The following is a 19,426-nucleotide window of genomic DNA, read 5'->3' on the forward strand; positions in this document are numbered from 1 at the left end:
TAAAGATTAGGCTATAAAATTTCGCATAAGCCTAGTTTTTGGTAGGCTACTGGAACACAACGATGTGACTTTATTAAGACCATCAAAACCTACAAAATAGCCTACACTAATTAATTATTTGTGCATTTTGCATGGTTTTCAAAACAGGACTACAATAACCCGAAGTACAAAATGAGGGTGCAGTTTCTAGACAACAGGATGGTTAACTTAACACGACGTCTGAAAAACATGAGACTCTAAAAAAAAAAAATTAAAAAAAATAACAGTTGTAAAAGCACACATGGACACAAAACGCGTTCAGTGGGTCACGTTTTTTTTTATTTTTTTTAAAGCGACTTGCACAGGAGTGCCGCTATACGACATGTCAAGTTAAAAATAACTTTAAATGTTAAAAACGCATCTTGAGGCACCTGCATTTTGCTCTATTATTGTTTCTGTGTCAAGCTTTCTACCGCGAAAGTACGTTTTCGGTGTAACGGCCCCTTCGGTGGCAGCAGGAGCCCTAGCGCGGAGACATAGGCCTACTTCTCTCTCTAGGCATAGAGTCTGACCAATTTAAAATTATTCTATAAATCATTAATTTATAGATTTATATCCAAGGCATGAATGAATTCTATGTTTTGCTGTATAATAATTTGAGTTGAGTTTCTTGAGAGTTGATATTGGCTATACATTGAAGAATATATGCATGATATAAGTCATTTATTATTATTTTATGCAATTTTGATTGAATCCTTAAATAAAAATTATCATTATTTTTTACATGTATTAAAGATATTATGCAAATGCAGGTTTATAATTTAGGCTAAATGTAACTGCAGTAATTATCCAGACTGTATTGATTTGTAGATGGTAAATGTTTTCCAAAGTTGAAAGTGTATAAAAAAATTCAGTATACTCCAAATAAAATCTTAATAAGAATAATGAACTCCATTTGAATTCTACATTTAAAAGTAATGATTAACGCTTTAATGATGCTTTTATCTAAAGGGTCTTACAAAAGGGGGAAACAGCACAACAGTATTTAATAACCAACAACCTAATAGAACTACTTTGATAGAACAAAAATGTATTTAGTTATTTGATAGCAAAACAATGTCAGAGTGTTTTGTGAGAACGTTCAGTGTGGCTGCAGGTTACACAACAAGCAGACGATGGATTCAATCAATATGACTTTTTTCATGTTTTTATATTCCAAATTTTACAAACACTTTGTAATGGCAGTGAAAAAATAGGGAATTCAGCACAACATTTTGGGAGTGTTTCAAAGGCTTAGTGAGACAAAACAATCACTCTCTCAATCAATCTCTTTTTGACACAGAAAAGTAACATTCCCAGCTGAAGGCCATAAACATGTGGACAAGTAAGATCACCGTCGCTTTAAATCTGCCAGGACCGTGAGAGCTGCATTCCAGCCTGCTGCACCCATAACACCTCCACCTGCAAGACAAACTCATATAAACACGGGAGAACACAGAGAACATCATGCACTTCAAACTCAGCGTTCACCAGACCTGGATTCATGAAACGTAATATCGCATCGATGGCCAATACACACTGTTAGATGAAAAGGCAACCAAGCTTTTATTTATTTAGGCACACACCTGGATGGCTGCCACTGCCACATAAGTACAGTCCTTTGACTGGTGAACGATAATCTGCGACAGAGGGCAAAGGTCTCACCAGGTAAAGCTGATCCAAAGACATTGAGCCATGAAATATATTCTGTGGCAAAAACAAACAAACATGTAATTAATATATGGAATGATCTGACAACAAATAAACAACAATTAACTTCCGAATACACAATTTAAAGATATGACTATTTATTTGATTATGTCTGATTGTTAAATTGACAACTACTAATTTCTACAAAACACAGTGATGAATTAATTTACAGGAAGGTCATATTTTTTATTGATGAACAAAAGGGTTTACCATTAAAGAATACATTAAATTAATATTAAAGTTTAAAGTGGCTTTTAGTCTATGTCCGTTAGAAAAAATATTTTTTTTAAATGGCTTTTATATATATATATATATATTTATACAGATTAAATAAAGCTAAATGTTCATACCCCTCCAGTAAGACCGAAGATCTTCTCAAGATCAGGAGGGGTCAAGATATCTTTGCCCACTATAGACTTTTTAAATCCAGGTGCGTATTGCTCAATCCAATTGAATACTGCAAGACAGAAAACAAAGAATCAATTTCAACAACAAGCTTATTACTACAAGGCATGTACTACCATTTTATTTCCAAGATGATAACTGGATGCCAACTTTCCATTGAAACATTTATAATTTCATAAAGCATAGTTTTTAAGTACATTTAGTATATACTATGCAGTATCCAGTAAGTAGTAAGCTAGTATTCCATTCCAAACAGCCCTTAAAAAAGCTACCTGAGACCTTTTACATACATTCCTGCCTTGTAGTACCTTTGTCTGCCAACAACATACAAATGAGGTACTATATATAGACTGCATACCTGTGTCTGCAAAACTCTCCCTGTCCTTATTATTCCAAGCTCGGCCTCCCTCCAGCAAAAACGGGGTAAACTGGGTGAAGAGAGACACCACATGGCAGCCTGGGGGTGCTAGAGTCGGATCCAGCACAGAGGGAATAGTCATTTCCAACATAGGCCTGAAAAAATCCATATATGGATAGCAGATGCATAACATGTCCATTTAGGTTCAAATGTACATATATGAATAAGAGAAAAGGTCTTGCAAAATGCATTATTTATTTATTTTTGAATATGCACGGTGAAACTGTGCAAAGTGCAAGTGAATTAAAAGCCAGACCAAAAAGATCAGACTTTTCAGCACAAAGCACAGAAACTGTTTTTTCGAAGAAACCATCCAAATTCAAAAATTGTGGTTTTGATAAGTTCTTTGGCTTCACGCTCCTGAAGCAATACAAGTTTGACAAAAGTTTGAATGCAACAATATTCTCTTCTTTACATATATAAATAATAGTGCATATCTTAGGTCCTGTAAGTGGTCTAGTTTTTCGAAGTATAGGTTTCTGCAGAACATTAATGGATGTTTCCCAATCTGTGGCCGTTTTCAAACTGGGATGGGTGTTTTTCAACTATCCAATGAAAGTAGGGAATCTCAATGTAGTAGACAAATCCTGTAAAGCGGTTTGAAAATGCCTACTGATTGGAAAACGCCCATGTTTATTCTGCAGAGATACAAGTCTCAGTTTTACTGGCATTTTTTATCACCTTTTTACTTTTACTAGTTCATTTTAAATGGTCCTGCAGTATGACAACTGAATTTTTAAGAAAAGTACAAACATTCCATGTAGTCTCTCATCTAGTTTCAGGTAATGCATTATAATTATAAAAGAATTAGCAAAATGCAGTTTAAACCTCCTGCTATGTTCTGGTAACTTTTGACTCTAACTTTAAATGGGCCAAAAACAAATATTAATGTTGTATTTGGTCAAAATGCCTATTAAATAAACAACAATGAATAAATTAATAAGTAAATGAATTGTATTACATGTTTATGATACTTTATATAGTTTATATTTAAGCAATGTCAGTGTTTTTTTGGGTGATTACTTGGGTGTTGCTAGGGCATTACTAAATGGTTGTCTAGGACTTGGACCTTTTTAATGGAAATCTATGGGATTTTTCACTCATTTTCCATCTGCCAGGCAAACACTTATATTCTGAAATAAATATGCTGTTTTTTTTTTTTTTGTTTTTAAAAAAAAACATGAATCTGTTTTTGTTTCAAACAGATACAATTTGTAAGTATTCTAATTATCATCTGTTTTTCCTCAAAATAAAGGGTTTATTGTATATCTAATGCAAAAGAATAGTACCATGATTGAAATATAGGTGGCACACTTCCAGCTGTTTGAAAAAAGCTTGTGTTTAGTGTGAAAAACAAGCCAATAGACCTTACTCACAGTAGCGCCATCTCAGAACAGGGATGAAAACAAGTCAGTGAGGGATAGACTGACAATCTCATTAATGGCTCATACAAACAAAGCTGTATAAAGCTTCTAGATCTCATCTGATTTTCCATAACTCATGTTGTCTGGAATTTTCTGTCTACTAAATGTTCTTGGAAAGATATTTTTCAATTTTTTGTCAGCGGAATGATCCAAAAACACTTTAAACAACAGTACATCCAATTGAAGAGACTGTTTGTCTATCCCTCATAGTCTCATTGTCATTCCCATCAAAAATAAAATATTGCTGTGAATAAGGTCTATGGCAATGTTCGTATTTATAATCAAAAGGGAGGTGTGTTGTATATCTACTGTATGCTACTGGGTCTTTTTTGACCCGAACAAAATGGTTACTTGGGATTGAGCATGTCACACCATAGGAAATGTCAACTTTCCAAAAGCATTTCATGTCAACTACCTGTATTCTAGTCACAAATGGTCAGAAGATGAATCAGGATTTCATATAAATTGGTGTGGTTTAGTGCTGTGAATGAAGAGATAATCTATAACCATCACATAAACCCTGTCACTGAGCAACAGATGTGCCACCTGTAAAACTCTGGTCATGATTTGTAAATGCAGATGTCCTGATGCTTTGATGTGTGTAATGTGCAAATATTAGCTGTTCCACTATGAGCAACACTGCAGGTTCTGCAAACCTGGAGGATGGGCGTCCCTGCTGGCCTTCCCTATAGGCTTCTTCTAGTAGCTCCACACTCTCACAGTTCAGATGGATCGAACATTGATGATGTGGACCCGGTTTTCCATCCGCACTGTTCGGAGCGGCCAAGAAATTAGGCAGCTTGTCAACAGCCACTGTTCGTTTGCATAGGACATAGACAGACATTATCAAAACCAATCAATAACTAGAGGAAAGAGACCAATCGAACATGAAATATAGTGCTTGCAAAGCAACATTGAGTTAACTGTTAAGTGTAACTTAACTGTTTAATGTACAGACTCCATTCAAACATAGTTTTGTAGATCATTTCAGCCTTTGGTCTGCCTGACCGGTCTCATGGCAAATCAAAATACTAGTACAAGATGGGGAAATCGTATGAGTTGGGTCGTACAAAAATAGAGGAAAAATAGAACTCCCAAAGAGTAAAAAAAACAGCCAATGAACAATGTTATAATGATTTTTCCTAAAATTAACCTCTAACCCAAACCTAACCATCAAGACTAAACCCTTACCCAGACCCTAAATCTAAACCATGATTTTAATAGGAAAATTACTTTTGTGTACCAGGAAAGAAAGAATATATTAAGGTTTGGAACGAGATGAGTGAGGCGACATTTATCAGTCATTTGTATTGCATAAATAAATATGGAATGTGTAACCATATTGGTTCACAGACATTTCCTTTCTTAAAATAAAGTACTGAATAGAAGGCTAGCTAAAAATGTGATGCCTGTATTGTATCAATTTGAAATTCTATTTGTTGATTGGTTGGTCTAAAAGTCATACCTTTTCCTTCAAGTCGTACCGTATCTTACAATTTCCCAATCTAATTTTGTTTTTGCAAACTTTATAGTTTTTAAGAAATTTGAGATTAAAGTTTAAAAATCTCCCATTAACTTACATGCATTCTTGAATCCAATAAACAGTAATGAAGCATAACGAATATGGATGTGTTTTTAAAAGAAACTTATTTTTAACTTGACACGTCTTAAAAATGCAGCACTCATGGTGCTAGACATGTCGTAATGGCTTAAACCATCTGTCTAGCATGTTAATTAGCGCAGAGGGATGCAACAATGCTTCCTGTTTGAATGGCCCCATAGAATGTTTGCCATTCAAAACATAACTGACAGTGATGCATTTAAATAAGTTTTGTTTTGAATCTAGTACACAACCGACCAACTTTGCCAACAGCAATGCTCTGATGCAGCATTTCGTTTACACCGAACCAAAATCTAAAACCTAAGCTTATTTGAAACTTTAATGCTATTCTTTTGTTGCTTTGCAAGCACTGGTATTTCCATCAGAATACAAGTTCAATTAAATGAAGTATTAAATGATCTGTAATCATACCGTTAATCTTGGTAACAGGAGAAGTGTAATCAATCTGATCTACAGCTCTGATGAATGACTCTGACAGGGCATCCTACACCACAGACATAAATTATTCAAAAATGTCATTAACATTTAAAGGAATATTCCAGGTTCAATACCAGTTAAGCTCAATCGATAGCATTTGTGGCATAATATTGATTACCACAAAAATTTATTTTGACTCGTCCCTCTTTTTCTTTAAAAAAAGCAAAAATCTGGGTTACAGTGAGACACTTACAATGGAAGTGAATGGGAGCCAATCGTTAAACCATAAAATCCTCACTGTTTCAAAAGTATAGCTACAAGACATAAAGGAAATTTGTGTAAACAAGATTTTAGTATAATACAATTGCTTAATAACCTTTTCTGTGTAAAGTTATTGCCAATTTGACAACTTCGTTGCCATGACAATGTAATGTCAACAAACCTTAAACCCTAAAATGACTGTAAAAATGACAATTTAAACAACTTTACTGCTCAAATAATACATGAGTTTTAACAGATGTGCTTTTAGAAAATTATAAGCTTCACATTTCTGTGTTTAAACCCTCCAAATATTGGCCCCATTCACTTCCATTGTTAGTGCCTCTAACTGTAATCTTGGTTTTTGAGTTTTTTTAAAGAAAAGGAGGGACGAGTCGAAATTAATTTTTGTGGTAATCAACATTATGCCATAAATACTCATGATTGAGCTTAACTTGTATTGAACCCGGAACATTCCTATAAGCATATCGCTCATTAATATTTCCACCTTTTTTTTTGTTATTAAGGTACCATATAAATAAATGTTAAATAAATGTTGTCCATTTGTCAAAACTGAACCCATTTATTTGACTAGCATATGGAAGCGCATAACACATTTATACACAGACAGTGCGTGCAGTTAAAGAATTGGGTCCCTCCTTGAGTAAACACAGATTATATGACTCAAGACCACAATAGCAGTTTGGAATACGATGGCATTAACTGACAGCACTGAATGACATAGAAATGTACCCATTAGTCTAATCATGAGGTCACAACCATCTAAACTTACTGCTTTAAAGTAAATGCACTTAATGCCCTGAACATTAAAAAAAATTCTAGAACTGAGCGTATCTGACACATACTGTATGGGCGTACCTGTGGGGTGAGCTGTTTGAAGGTGACATAAGGAGTGGCATTGGACAGAACCACTTTACTACGGACTTCAGTTCCATCTTTCAGCACAATACCCCTGACAGATCCATCCTGATCAATAAGAACTTGTCCAACATCCTAAAAGCACGCAGGAAGTCAACAGATTACACAATGTGGCACAACCTGTTCTTTGCAATGAATGTGATAAACATGGAACCAATGAGTACTAACTCTCTCTGTAAAGATATCTGCTCCAAGAGAGCGTGCAGAGCAGGCAATTGATTGAGAAACACCGCCCATTCCGCCCTCCACGTAACCCCAGGCTCCTTTCTCCTTCTCCAGCTCACCCATGACATGATGCAGAAGGACATATCTATTGGGTATAAAGCACCATTTAACATATCCATAACAACAATTGCCATATTCTGAATAAATACAAATATTTAGGCCATATTAATGTCAAAGTACCCTCACCCACTTCCAGGGTTATTAGGGCTTGTGTTTGCCCCAATCACAGAGTCAGTGGCTAGCGTTGCTCTCAATGGCTCTGATTCAAACCAGCGATTGAGAACCTGCAGGGAAAACAATGATTTTCAAACAGAGGTTTTGACATAGACTACAGTTAATGTTCTACTGCTGTATTCGTGTCATGAGCATGGTTCGTTTCATTTGATTAAGCAAGTCTTATTTTCTGGCATCCTCGCTGTCAGATTTGTTGGTGTGTTACTTTTGAGCAACATGGTCACAAATTAAAAGCAACAACATCTTTAAACTCGGGATGACTAATTCATTTTCTTTCAAGGCCACATGGTGTAACTTTATAACTAGGGATGCACCGATGTATCAGCCACTGATATTTATCAGCCAATTATTGAAACCATTGGCATGTCAATCTTAAACATGAAAATGCTGATATGAAAAAAACAATGGTTTATTTATAATTATACAATAGTTAGTTTCGGTCCTCGAATCTGACTGGACAAGACTGGTTCCATGAGTACTGATGTCTCAGAACATCAGCACTCGGACACTTCATCGTTTGTATCACTCCACTTGTGTTTGTGCCATTCTAAACTAAAGTATAAGAGCAGCATGGATGTGTAAAAGAGCTACAGTATGTGTGTCTTTTAATTTTTCCCTGTGACTTTAAAGATTTGAGCCAGCAGGTGGCGACAAAAGACAATTTTTTTTGTGTTATGAACCAGTTAAGTTTGACGTGCATTGAGTGAGTGCACGTCAGTCAGTGAGCAGTTTCTTTAAAGTCATCGCCATTGTCACTCACTCCATGATCGAACGGACAACTTCAACACATCTACAGCTGGGAAATACAGTTAAACTAACAGCTTCAGCATTATCCCATTATCTTACGCAAGCTGACTAACACTAAACTACTGCTTGGGACTGGAGTAGCGACAGACGCAGGTAGAAGCACAAGCTCAGCACCAAAAGTTTTCCATGATCTACAGTAAGTTGAAACCCTCTTTGTGTGTGCCAAATTTCCCGTTTTAATATCCATAAATGGAATGGAAATGGCAATAAACTGAAGTGAAATTGACTTCAAATAAACACATTTAAAGAATTTCATTTATTTTTGTTCCGTCAATGCAAGGATGCATAACCCACCTTCATAACTGGAGCCGTAATAAGTTCATAGAAGTCTGGTATATTCTTTCCCAACTTCATCCCTTTAAACACAGAAACACATGGATTTTCCTATAACCCATCAGACTTATTAAAATTCCTAGTTTTATAAGGCTCTCTGGCTTAATACAGCATTTCAGCAGCTGAAAAGTTGAGGCAAATCTGGTTTATTGTCTCTTATATAACAATAAATCATCATTACCAGACTTCACCAAAGGTTTTAAGCTCTTCAGGGCAGATATTCTCTTTCTCAAAGAGCCCTGAGTCACTCCTGGAATGTCTACGGGTGGAGCATCTAAAAGAGGGTGGATGGCACAGGCCAGTCTTTCCAAATGGTTTAGAAAATCAGGATAGACCTTTAGAGACATGACAGAAAATACACTAGCAGTCAAACATTTGGACACACAACATAATTTATGTTTCTCATGGTATTGCAAACCTTTTGATATATAAGCTTATGCTTAAATGATGTTAATGTTGAATTGGACCAGACAGTAAAGGAAAAGCCACCAAGAAGTGTCCAGCATACACTGGAACTCCAAGGATACATCTCATAAAGTTGGTTCAGCGAATGAGTGTGTAAAGCTGTAATCTAGGCAAATGGTAGTTACTTTGAAGGATCTAAAATTTTACATATTTGGTCACTTCATAATATCCACACTTCCATTTGTGTTATTTAATAGCTTTGGTGACTTTACTACAATTCTAAAATGTGGAAAATACTAAAAATAAAGAATCTGTGGGTGTGTACAAGCTTTGACAAGTAGTGTAGATGAATAAAAATAACATATCCATCTCTAATTCATTATCAGAGGTGGAAGTTGAGGGATGTGTGAGCAGGTTCTACAGTAGTTTGCCTCCAGTGTAACATGCATGTTCATGAATGTAACTTTGCAAAAATCAAAGTCCTCTTGACATCGACATAGAACCTTGGCATCTTTCTCTGAGAATTTGCCGATCTCTTGCTGGTTCTTTGCCATGTCAGCTCCAAGCAGTAAAGAGCGTGGTGGCCCCCCTCCCACACCCTCCTCCAATATGGGGGTAAATGAATAGGGGTCCCTCATGTACACCTTCAGGCCATGTTTCTGCACAGAAACACCAGAGAAACTGCTATCATCTTAGCTTGAGAGAAAAAAAAAAATCAATGAATCATCCCGCCACTTGTATCCTTGTCAGTTCTGTCTAAAAAAAAAAAAACATCGTCTGAGCTGTTTGATTTAAAGTGAAGTGTGCTAAATTCAATATAAAGATTAAAGTTGATCCTAAATATTTTCGTAATATATCTACGCACCCTGAGCTCCAGGTCCTGGTAGATGTGTGGACGCAGTAAACTGAGCAGATAGGAGGCCCTGGAAAAGTGGAACCCTGGACCAAACAAACATAAACATAAATGTATTTCCGATGTCATGCAAACTTCAGTGATTCACAGTAGAGTTTTTATAATTTAACTTAAAGATCAATCTACAAGCTAACCACAGAATACCTAAAATGTTTAGAGAAGTTTAGAAAAATCCCTGCTGAAATAACAGTAATAAAAAAATTGCTTAAACTTGCCATGCTAGTTTCCTAGCCATAGCTGGTCTCCCAGCCTGGTCAGTTCAAGTGTGGTTCGGTGGTTTTAGAGGTGTTATAGGCTGGTCAGTTTGTACTTGTCAGCTTGTCAAGCATGCCACGGAATCCAGCTAGACCAGCTAAGACCAGCAAACCGCCTTGGGCTTGTTTAGATGCCCCCAAATGTACTATGAGAAACTAATCTTTGGCTGGTCTTTAAGGCATTAAAATTCCTGCAGCTCAACTTGTAGAACATGGCATTAGTAACACCAAAATCATGGGTTTGAGTCCCACCCAGGGAACACACAAACTGATAAAATGTATGCACTGAATGCAATGCACTGCAAGTCGCTTTGGATAAAAATTACGGCTAAATGCATAAATATAAATGTAAATCAATGTAAATGTAAAGTAATCCTGGTCTGTGTGATAAACTCGCACCTGGAACAATCTGTTCAGATACAGCTGCTCCTCCAAGCACATGTCTGCGTTCCAGTACTGCCGTTTTCAACCCGCCCTTCTGCAGATATGCTGACTGTATGAATCACACCAGAAAGTTTCTTTACATGAAAAAACTGTTGTGCAAATATTGGCCAACCACATTAACTGAGAACTTGTTTGGTGTGTACTTACAGCAATAAGACCATTGTGACCTTAATGAAAGGAAAGGAGTACAAAATGTGTTTATTTAGGATGCCCAGGAGTCAAAATGATACAATGATTTATTAGATGTTGAATAACTGGTTAACAACTGATGGATATTATTTATCTGATCCTGAAACATAATACAGTAGGCACAGAGTGTGACAAATCAAAGCATGCAGAAGTTTGCAACAACATTTTTAGAAATAATATAATAGATACTGAATGCTCACACACACAAAAAGTGTAACAATCTGTATGCTTTGTGGGCAGTTACTCAACATTCCTAATTTTCCTAGAGTGAAAAGACAAACACAACCCTATGCGACACAAATGTATTCCTCCAGAGGGCGCGCGGTGGCTCAGAAAGCTGACTCCCCCTTTGAGCCCCAATCAAATCTGGGATGTTTTTTATTTTTATTTTTTACATTTGTACACATAAAATTGTAATCGCTTAAATATATTTGATACAATGATTGACACCTGACATACAAGTACAAATTCACCCCAGTCTCTATGATACTATTTAAAAAGATTAAATCATTAACCAATAATCACAAACGTGATTAGTCCATTCACAGCAGCGCTGAGAAAAGTTACAGTTACCACATGACAACACCGTACGGCTTCAGAAGCGGTCTGGTCAATAATTTACACCTAAATAAAACTAATACGAAACTTTAACAGAGTAAACGCAGTGCGGAATTAAAATATGACAATTACTATTTAGACCCGCCGTACCTGATCAATCAGAAAAAAGTTTGGGCCCCTAAGCCCTACCCATTAAAGTGCATGGGCTTGCTTCTTGAAACGGTTCTACTCTGTTTGATTCAGGCCGTGTATGTTGTATGTAACCTACCTGCACCGATAATAACGGCGTCATATTGAGGTTTGAGAGCAGTGCTGTGGCTGCAGCGCCGTGTCAATGAGATAAACCCTCTGTGCGCTCGAACTGCCCGAACAGCCGCAGCCATGACGAGTCCAGACAGCCCGCAAACTCAAAGCTCAAACTTCACAACTCCTCCACGCTCCCTTGAACAGAGCTCCCAAGTCCAAGTTCCTTTCCCCCCTGTGAAAAATTCCCCTCCCCCACAAATGAAAACACTATTACTGTACTATTCAAGTGTTATTTGTTTGTTTGTTTTTGTTCCTTACTATAAAAAAAATATTATAGTCTATTTTTAAGATTTAGGCATTTCAATTTCATAACAAAATTCCATCAGATTGAATTATGTAATGTTTAACAAACTTAAAGCTTAATATATATATATATATATATATATATATATATATATATATATATATATATATATATATATATATATATATAAAATTGTACTCAATTCAATTTGAAGGAATTTTATGAAATTGAAATGCATAAATCTTAAAATTATTATTATTATTATTATTTGAGTGTTGAAAATGTGGCCTTAATGTAGGCTATGTAATTACACTAGCAATAAAGTAGCATGGTACCACTCAAAAATAATAATAATAAGCAAAAGATTTACACATTTTAATTTCATAACAATATTCCATAAAACTGAAATGAGTACCTTTAATAAAATAAAAAACCGAAATATTTTAAGTTTTTTTAATTTCATTTAGTTAAACATTAAACACTTCAATTTAATGGAATTTGGCTATGAAATTGAAATGTGCTAATCTTAAAAATAGGCTAAAATATTCTTTTGAGTGCATGTTTTTACCACATTCATTGAAAACCTGGAAATATCATGGCATTTTATAAGCTAATTGTGATTTCCAGGCTTGGAAAAGTCATGGAAATTAATAAAATATTAATGGCCAAGGGGGATAAATTTGTCTATAGTTACACTCAGCCAATAAAAAAAAAAAAAAAAAAAAAAAAATGAGACTAGAAAATGCTCTTTGTTCAATCTCTATAAAATTATGTTTAAAATCATAGTAATCACAAACGACTGGAAAAGCCCTTTCAGTCTTTGCACGAAATACAACTGCAGACAGTGTTTAAATTGTTGAATAAACACAATCATTCTCATTATTTCAAAACATGTTAGTATGCACATACTGAAGTTGTGAGCCTCATATAGAATAACGATTACCCTATAAAGGTTTAAACTGGTTGAGTTTAGAAGACAAGTTCTTCCTATTAAAAATATTCCTATGCTTTTGATTTATGGGAGCTGCAGCAGATTTTTATTTTTGGAATTTTATCAAGAAATATTTGATATTTGATATCATCATTTGATATTTGAAATATTTGAAAAATTCCACTATCATAAAAATGACAAAATGCTTCATTTTGGTACACATAAACAATTTTTGCCAGACGCTTTATTAGCTGTGTTCCAGTGACTTAATTTGTTAAGGGGTCTGATAATGTGTAGAACGGGTTCAAGAGCATTTTTATATATTTACTAATCAGTAGTTTTTAGGCAAGACAGCAGAGAGTAACAAACACTGTGTGCTTTAAAGGTCAGGTGGAATGGATGTAATTTCAACCATATTGGTAAATCTTTAGAAACTGTTCACTGCCTGTTGTTGCGCTTGGCTAGTGACACTGTCACAGTGACACTGGATAACAAACTTGTTGAGAGTGTTAGATCAAAAGGTAAGTTTTCAACTACAAAGTTTGATATATGACAAGACTCCAATTCTACATTACATTTTAGGTACAAAGTCAATAATTGAAGTTTCTTAGGAAGCATCTCCCATCAATGACTTTCTGATCCTCAAGTGTTTAGTCTAGAAATCTGAGCGTATAAGATAACTATAGCTAATGATAAACACTTAAGTTCAGTAATAACTCCTGGTATTTTTGTTCTTAAGTAAAGGCACATAAAGATAAAACACATTTATTTGAAAATGATTTGTTCATTCTTACTCTGGTGCTAGGTGCACAAAGAAAAAATCACAAGACAAATGATCTCACACTAAAGCCACAGAAGCCTCGTTGTTTTTAAGAGATGCTTGATTTTACGTGACCACATGCTAATGTAAAAAAGAAAACTGAACATGATGAAGACCTAAGATAGAGTGAAACAGATGTGACCTGTCTGTGCTTTGCACAAGTTGTTTACTTTATCCTCAATATTTGTGGATATTTCCATTCCCTACATTGTAGAATTCTTGTCTTGTTCCCTGACAAATAAATATTTAGTCTCAATAAAAGCCAGAGCTTTGCTTGAGTAACTAAGAATTGAAATGCAAACAGAATATTTCATTACTCAAGAATCTGTTGAACTGCAAAGAAAGGATGAGATGAGAGAGGTCATTTAAAATCCATTTGGTTTGTGAGCTCAATGATTTCCCTCTTATGTAGGGCCATGTGTCACTGTCACAATCAATTTGATTTGAGTTATTGCATTAATTTGGATTTAACAGGGAATGGATTCTCAAACATGTAAAAGACATTCCAAATTTGAGGAAAATCTTAAATAGTCAAATGTGGTTGCATACAGTTATTTTATGCATTTTATTTCTATATTGTATTGTATTTCTAGGTTAAAATACTTTTTTAATCTGTAATCACAATAATAATTACTATTTTTATTTTATTTTATTTTTTATATTTTTTTACATTATTTATTTATTTGTTTATTTATTTATTTCTGCATGTCATTCTGACTTCGACCACTAAGAGGCGTAGTAGTTTAAGAAAACATGCACCGTAGTTTTTACTGAAGCCATTCTTTTATTCCAGCAAGTAGCAGCAGAGACTTCTGGTTATTATAATAGAGATCTCATCCTTAAATTAAGCACAGGCTATCCTTAAACATGTAAAAGGTTATGGTTTTGGATATCTGAAGTTTAGTTTTGAAACGGTACATTTTCACAAACAAACATTTTTTCTATTACAGTAACTGCCACCACTATAATAATGATTTAGCATCATAGTCCACAATGAACTTACCAGTAGGCTATCATGAAAAAATCAACTTGCTAAACTAAACAAATCTGATTTAGATTTAATTCAATTTACTAAGATAAGCCTAATCATATATGACCTAAATTTATCTTTGTGATGCAAATGTGTATTAACGTATTCATTAAAGATTTAATGTATGGCCATTTTTACAGTTGTTTTTAGTCACATTAAAGCCACTGTTGATGGGATTGATACCCTGAGTGAGATTCAAAATTTCAATTTCAAACGTAACAATTCACGAACCACTGACTGTTTGAAAAAGTGACCTGCGGTAATTCAAAGCCGTTAGAATAACGCCTCTTTCCATTATAAGACACATCAAATAAAGTTGCTTCAAAGCACTGGCATCAAAAGAATACTTAAGAAATGTCTCTTCTGCTAAGAGAAACCATCTTGACTGAAGAGCCTATCTTAAGAGCTCATAAGTGCTTCTCTCTCAATGCTAAATATGATAAGAGATGATGCATCAATGTCATGCTGATGGGACTGCAGACAGCTTTTAGAGTCACATTCTAAAAACAGGGGGTTTGTGGCTTTATGGATTTCACTCAAGTAACAGAAGACAAGCAAACCTTAGGCCTTAAATGAATTACAAACTCAATTTCAGTCTACGTAATGTGTAATTGCTGTGACACAGTATACAATATCCTTTAACGTCTATTTGTTTTGCTTATGCTGTGAAAAACAACTCCTATTGATTGAAAAACTCAATAGGAAAGATATAAAGAAGCTTCCTATTAGACAATCTAGGGTTTCCCGACACTTCTATCAAGGCATGTCGTCAATTATAGTCAGAAGAGAAAGATCACTATAAAGGCACGCCAATTTGGCTTTCCTTGAAAGAACACATCTGGACAACACGCAGTCAACGTTAATTTGATCAAGGCCAGGGAATTTTGTTCTTGTAAGCGAAAATTAACACTTCTTTCCCTTCGTCGGCAGAAATTCTACACCATGGTCTCGCAGCCTGGCCTAAACTGGCAGCAGAAAGCAAAAATGAAATTATCTGAAAATGGTCCTGCTTAAAGGATAATTACTGTTGTTCATTATTGAGCAACCTAGTTAATTTTCTTTCAAAAAGAAGATTTAAACTTGGGTAAAGATAAACAATAAAGCTGATCTTTAAAGAATCCACTTTTAGTTATTTAGTTATTTTAATGTTTACGCAGTTATATACAATTTAATAACAAAATTCCATCTGTTGAATTGAGTAAATCGTATATATTATAATTATTATTACATACAATGTTGTGAAAAAAAGTATTTGCCCCCCCCCCCCCCCCCCCCCCTATATGTAGGCTATATCTCATACTGAATTTTTTTCAAAAATTCAAACTAAATCTAACATAAAACAAAGGCAATCTGAGTAAAACACAAAATACAGCTTTTAAATGATAATGTTATATATTTAAGCAAAAAAGTTATCCAATGCCAACTGGGCTTGTGTGAAAAAAGTATTTGCCCTTAGGGGCCGTTTACACGACAACGTTTTCAACTAAAGACTGAAAACTTTTTATGCGTTTTGGCTGTTCGTTTACATGACAACGGCGTTTTGGGGCCTGAAAACGCAAACTTTTGAAAACGGGTTTCAAAGTGCAAGTTTTTGAAAACGATGCCGTTATCATCTCCGTGTAAACATACAAAAACGCAAATTTGTGAAAACGATGACATCATGCACATGCGTATTACGTGTTCAGTCTATAGGCATGCACGCGAGTACTTCAAAACAATGCGTGAGACATTCAAAACTACAATGGCGGACTACAGGACTGTGTTTGAGCTGCTCAAGATTTTGAGTTTGTTGAAGCTTCTCCAGCAAAGTGTAGATTTACTGCATCACTACTACTACTACGACCAGCGATCGCCATCTTCATTGTTTGTATTCAACGCTCTGTGGAAGAATGCTTATGTGCGCAGGCGTGTAGTATTTCTGTACAAAGTGACATCGCCAACTACTGGCCTGGCATGCATAATACAGCGTTTTTAGTCATTTTCGCGGATCTGTGTGAACGGGGATCGTTTTGACAACGTTGTCGTCTGTACGCGAATCTTTTCAAAAACGCAAAGGAAAACTTTTCCGTTTTTAGTGTAACGTACCCTCAATCCCAAAGTCTATGAAACTGCATTCATAATGGGGTTCAGCTGGACTAGACACACCCAGGCCTGATTACTGCCAGCCCTGTTCAATCAAATCAATGCCTAAATATACATTTTTCAGCAGCATGAAGTTGGCTACAAGTTCTCACCCAGTAGCACACTATGCCAAGGTCGAAAGAAATTCCAGAAATGATGAGGAAAAAGGTTTGGGAAGGGTTACAAAGCAATTTCAAAGGCTCTGGGACTCCAAAGAACCACAGTGAGAGCCATTATCTTCAAATGGAGAAAACTTGGCACAGTAGTGAACCTTCCCAGAAGTGGCCGACCTTCCAAAATTCCTCCAAGAGAATAGCGATGACTCATCCAGGAAGTCACAAAAAAGCCAAGGACAGCATCCAAGGAACTGCAGGCCTCTCTTGCATCAATAAAGGTCACTGTTCATGACTCCACTATCAGAAAGACACTGGCCAAAAATGCCATTCATGGAAGAGTGGCTAGGCGAAAACCACTGCTAACCCAGAAGAACATTAAGGCTTGTCTGAATTTTGCCAAAACACACCTTGATGATTCTCAAACCTTTTGGGAGAATGTTCTGTGGACTGATGAGTCAATAAGTGGAACTGTTTGGAAGACAGGTGTCCTGTTGCATCTGGCGTAAATCAAACACAGAATTCCACAAAAAGAACATCATACCTACGGTCAAGCATGGTGGTGGTAATGTGATGGTGTGGGGATGCTTTGCTGCTTCAGGGCCAGGGCGACTTGAAATAATTGAAGGAAACATTAATTCTGCTCTCTACTAGAAAATCCTAAAGGAGAATGTCCGGTCTGTGAGTTGAAGCTCAAGCACAACTAGATTATGCAGCAAGACAATGATCCAAAGCATAGGACTAAGTCCACCTCTGAATGGCTCAAATGAAGCTAAATTAAAGTTTTGGAGTGGCCTAGTCAAAGTCCTGACTTGAACCCGATGGAGATGCTGTGGCAGGACCTTAAACGGGCAGTTCATGGTCAAAAACCCTCCAATGTGGCTGACCTAAAGCAGTTCTGCAAAGAAGAGTGGGCCACAATTCCACCACAGCGTTGTCAAAGACTGATCTCCAGTTATTGGAAGCATTTGGTTGCAGCTACTAAAGGTGGTACAACCAGCTATTAAATTTAAGGGGGCAGTTAGTTTTTCACATGGGTGACATAGGTGTTGGATAACTTTTTTGCTTCAATAAAAATATATATATACAGTGCTGTGAAAAATCACTGATTTCTTCTATTTTTGTGTATTTTTCATACTGTTTTGTTTTAGATCTTCAAACGAGATATAACATAAAACAAAGGCAACCTGAGTAAACACAAAATACAGTTTTCAAATATATATCTAAATAATGTATCTTTATTTGTCTACAAAACTAATTTCAAGCATTTTAGAATGAGCCTTTAGATCAGTAGGTTTGTAAAATCACGAAAAACGCATATTTAACCCTTGTGCATCAATAAAAAAAAAATTACTCAGAGGTCCTTGGAGGAAATTGTTTTTCTTGTTGAACAACTGCCATATTAATATTATATATTAATATTATTTTCCACTTTCAGTGAGTTAATTTTTTTAACCAACATCAGTCCTTATCATAACTACCAAATATTCATTCATTTTCAAGATTTTAACCCTTTAAATGCCAGTTTGTTTACATAATGCCTCTGTTGTTTTTTTTTTACACACACACACATTTCTCAGTACACACATACCAACACACCCACGCAATTTTAGCTGCATCATTTATTCAACTGACCTGCAGTGCTCTATAATACAGCAATCAGAAAATAGGAAAAAAGCATGTATTTGTTCCATAGGCTAAAAAAAATTACATTTTGAAGCCAGGGCTCCGGAATGAAAACATAATATCATAGAATTCATGATTTTATGCTTTAATGGCACTGGGATTAAATACTGCCATTTCAATGGAGGCATTTTTGTCCTTAAGGTCCTGAGAGTAACTATTTTGTGTACACAATGTATGAAATATGTATTATAGGAACTGAGGTTGAAATATCAAAATTCCCCCAAAAATACACACCTTTGGCAAAATTTATGCCGTTGGCATTAACACAGCCAAAATTACTGAAAAAACAAAAATGAAAAAGACAAAAATGTCCCGAAGGTCAAACAAGGGTTAATCAAGTGTGTCCAAACTTTTTACTTATAGGCCAGTAATGAATTAAACTAATGCTGCATTCCATTCAACTCGTATTCAAGTCGGATTTTCCAACTTCCTACTGGGAAAAGTGCAGTGGAACGCCACTTGAAGTCTTAATTCCAGTCGTGTGGAAATTTTAAACTCCGATTTCGCCGCGATGCAGCTGCGTGACGTCACAGTCATGTCGGCATCCAGGAAGATATACAAAATAAGTGATAAACATTCACTTGTATTAAATAATATTGATAA

The 19,426-nt window shown here is 35.6% G+C and overlaps 1 protein-coding gene across 1 annotated transcript; it reads right to left on the reverse strand.

The window, feature by feature from the left end:
* Positions 1–1,159: 1,159 nt before the first annotated feature.
* Positions 1,160–12,057, reverse strand: pyroxd2 (pyridine nucleotide-disulphide oxidoreductase domain 2). Its single transcript, XM_051651351.1, has 16 exons — positions 11,841–12,057; positions 10,973–10,992; positions 10,781–10,874; positions 10,080–10,153; positions 9,718–9,873; positions 8,991–9,144; positions 8,771–8,832; positions 7,622–7,719; positions 7,379–7,520; positions 7,151–7,285; positions 6,008–6,080; positions 4,632–4,788; positions 2,492–2,646; positions 2,079–2,185; positions 1,605–1,725; positions 1,160–1,440 (listed from the first exon to the last, which is right to left on the reverse strand). The coding sequence occupies exons 1-16, from the start codon at positions 11,953–11,955 to the stop codon at positions 1,370–1,372; spliced, it is 1,734 nt and encodes a 577-aa protein (XP_051507311.1). The 5' UTR covers positions 11,956–12,057; the 3' UTR covers positions 1,160–1,369.
* Between the last annotated feature and the right edge of the window lie 7,369 nt (positions 12,058–19,426).

The sequence above is a fragment of the Myxocyprinus asiaticus genome, chromosome 23 (genome assembly GCF_019703515.2).
Source record: "Myxocyprinus asiaticus isolate MX2 ecotype Aquarium Trade chromosome 23, UBuf_Myxa_2, whole genome shotgun sequence".
Lineage (NCBI taxonomy): Eukaryota > Metazoa > Chordata > Actinopteri > Cypriniformes > Catostomidae > Myxocyprinus > Myxocyprinus asiaticus.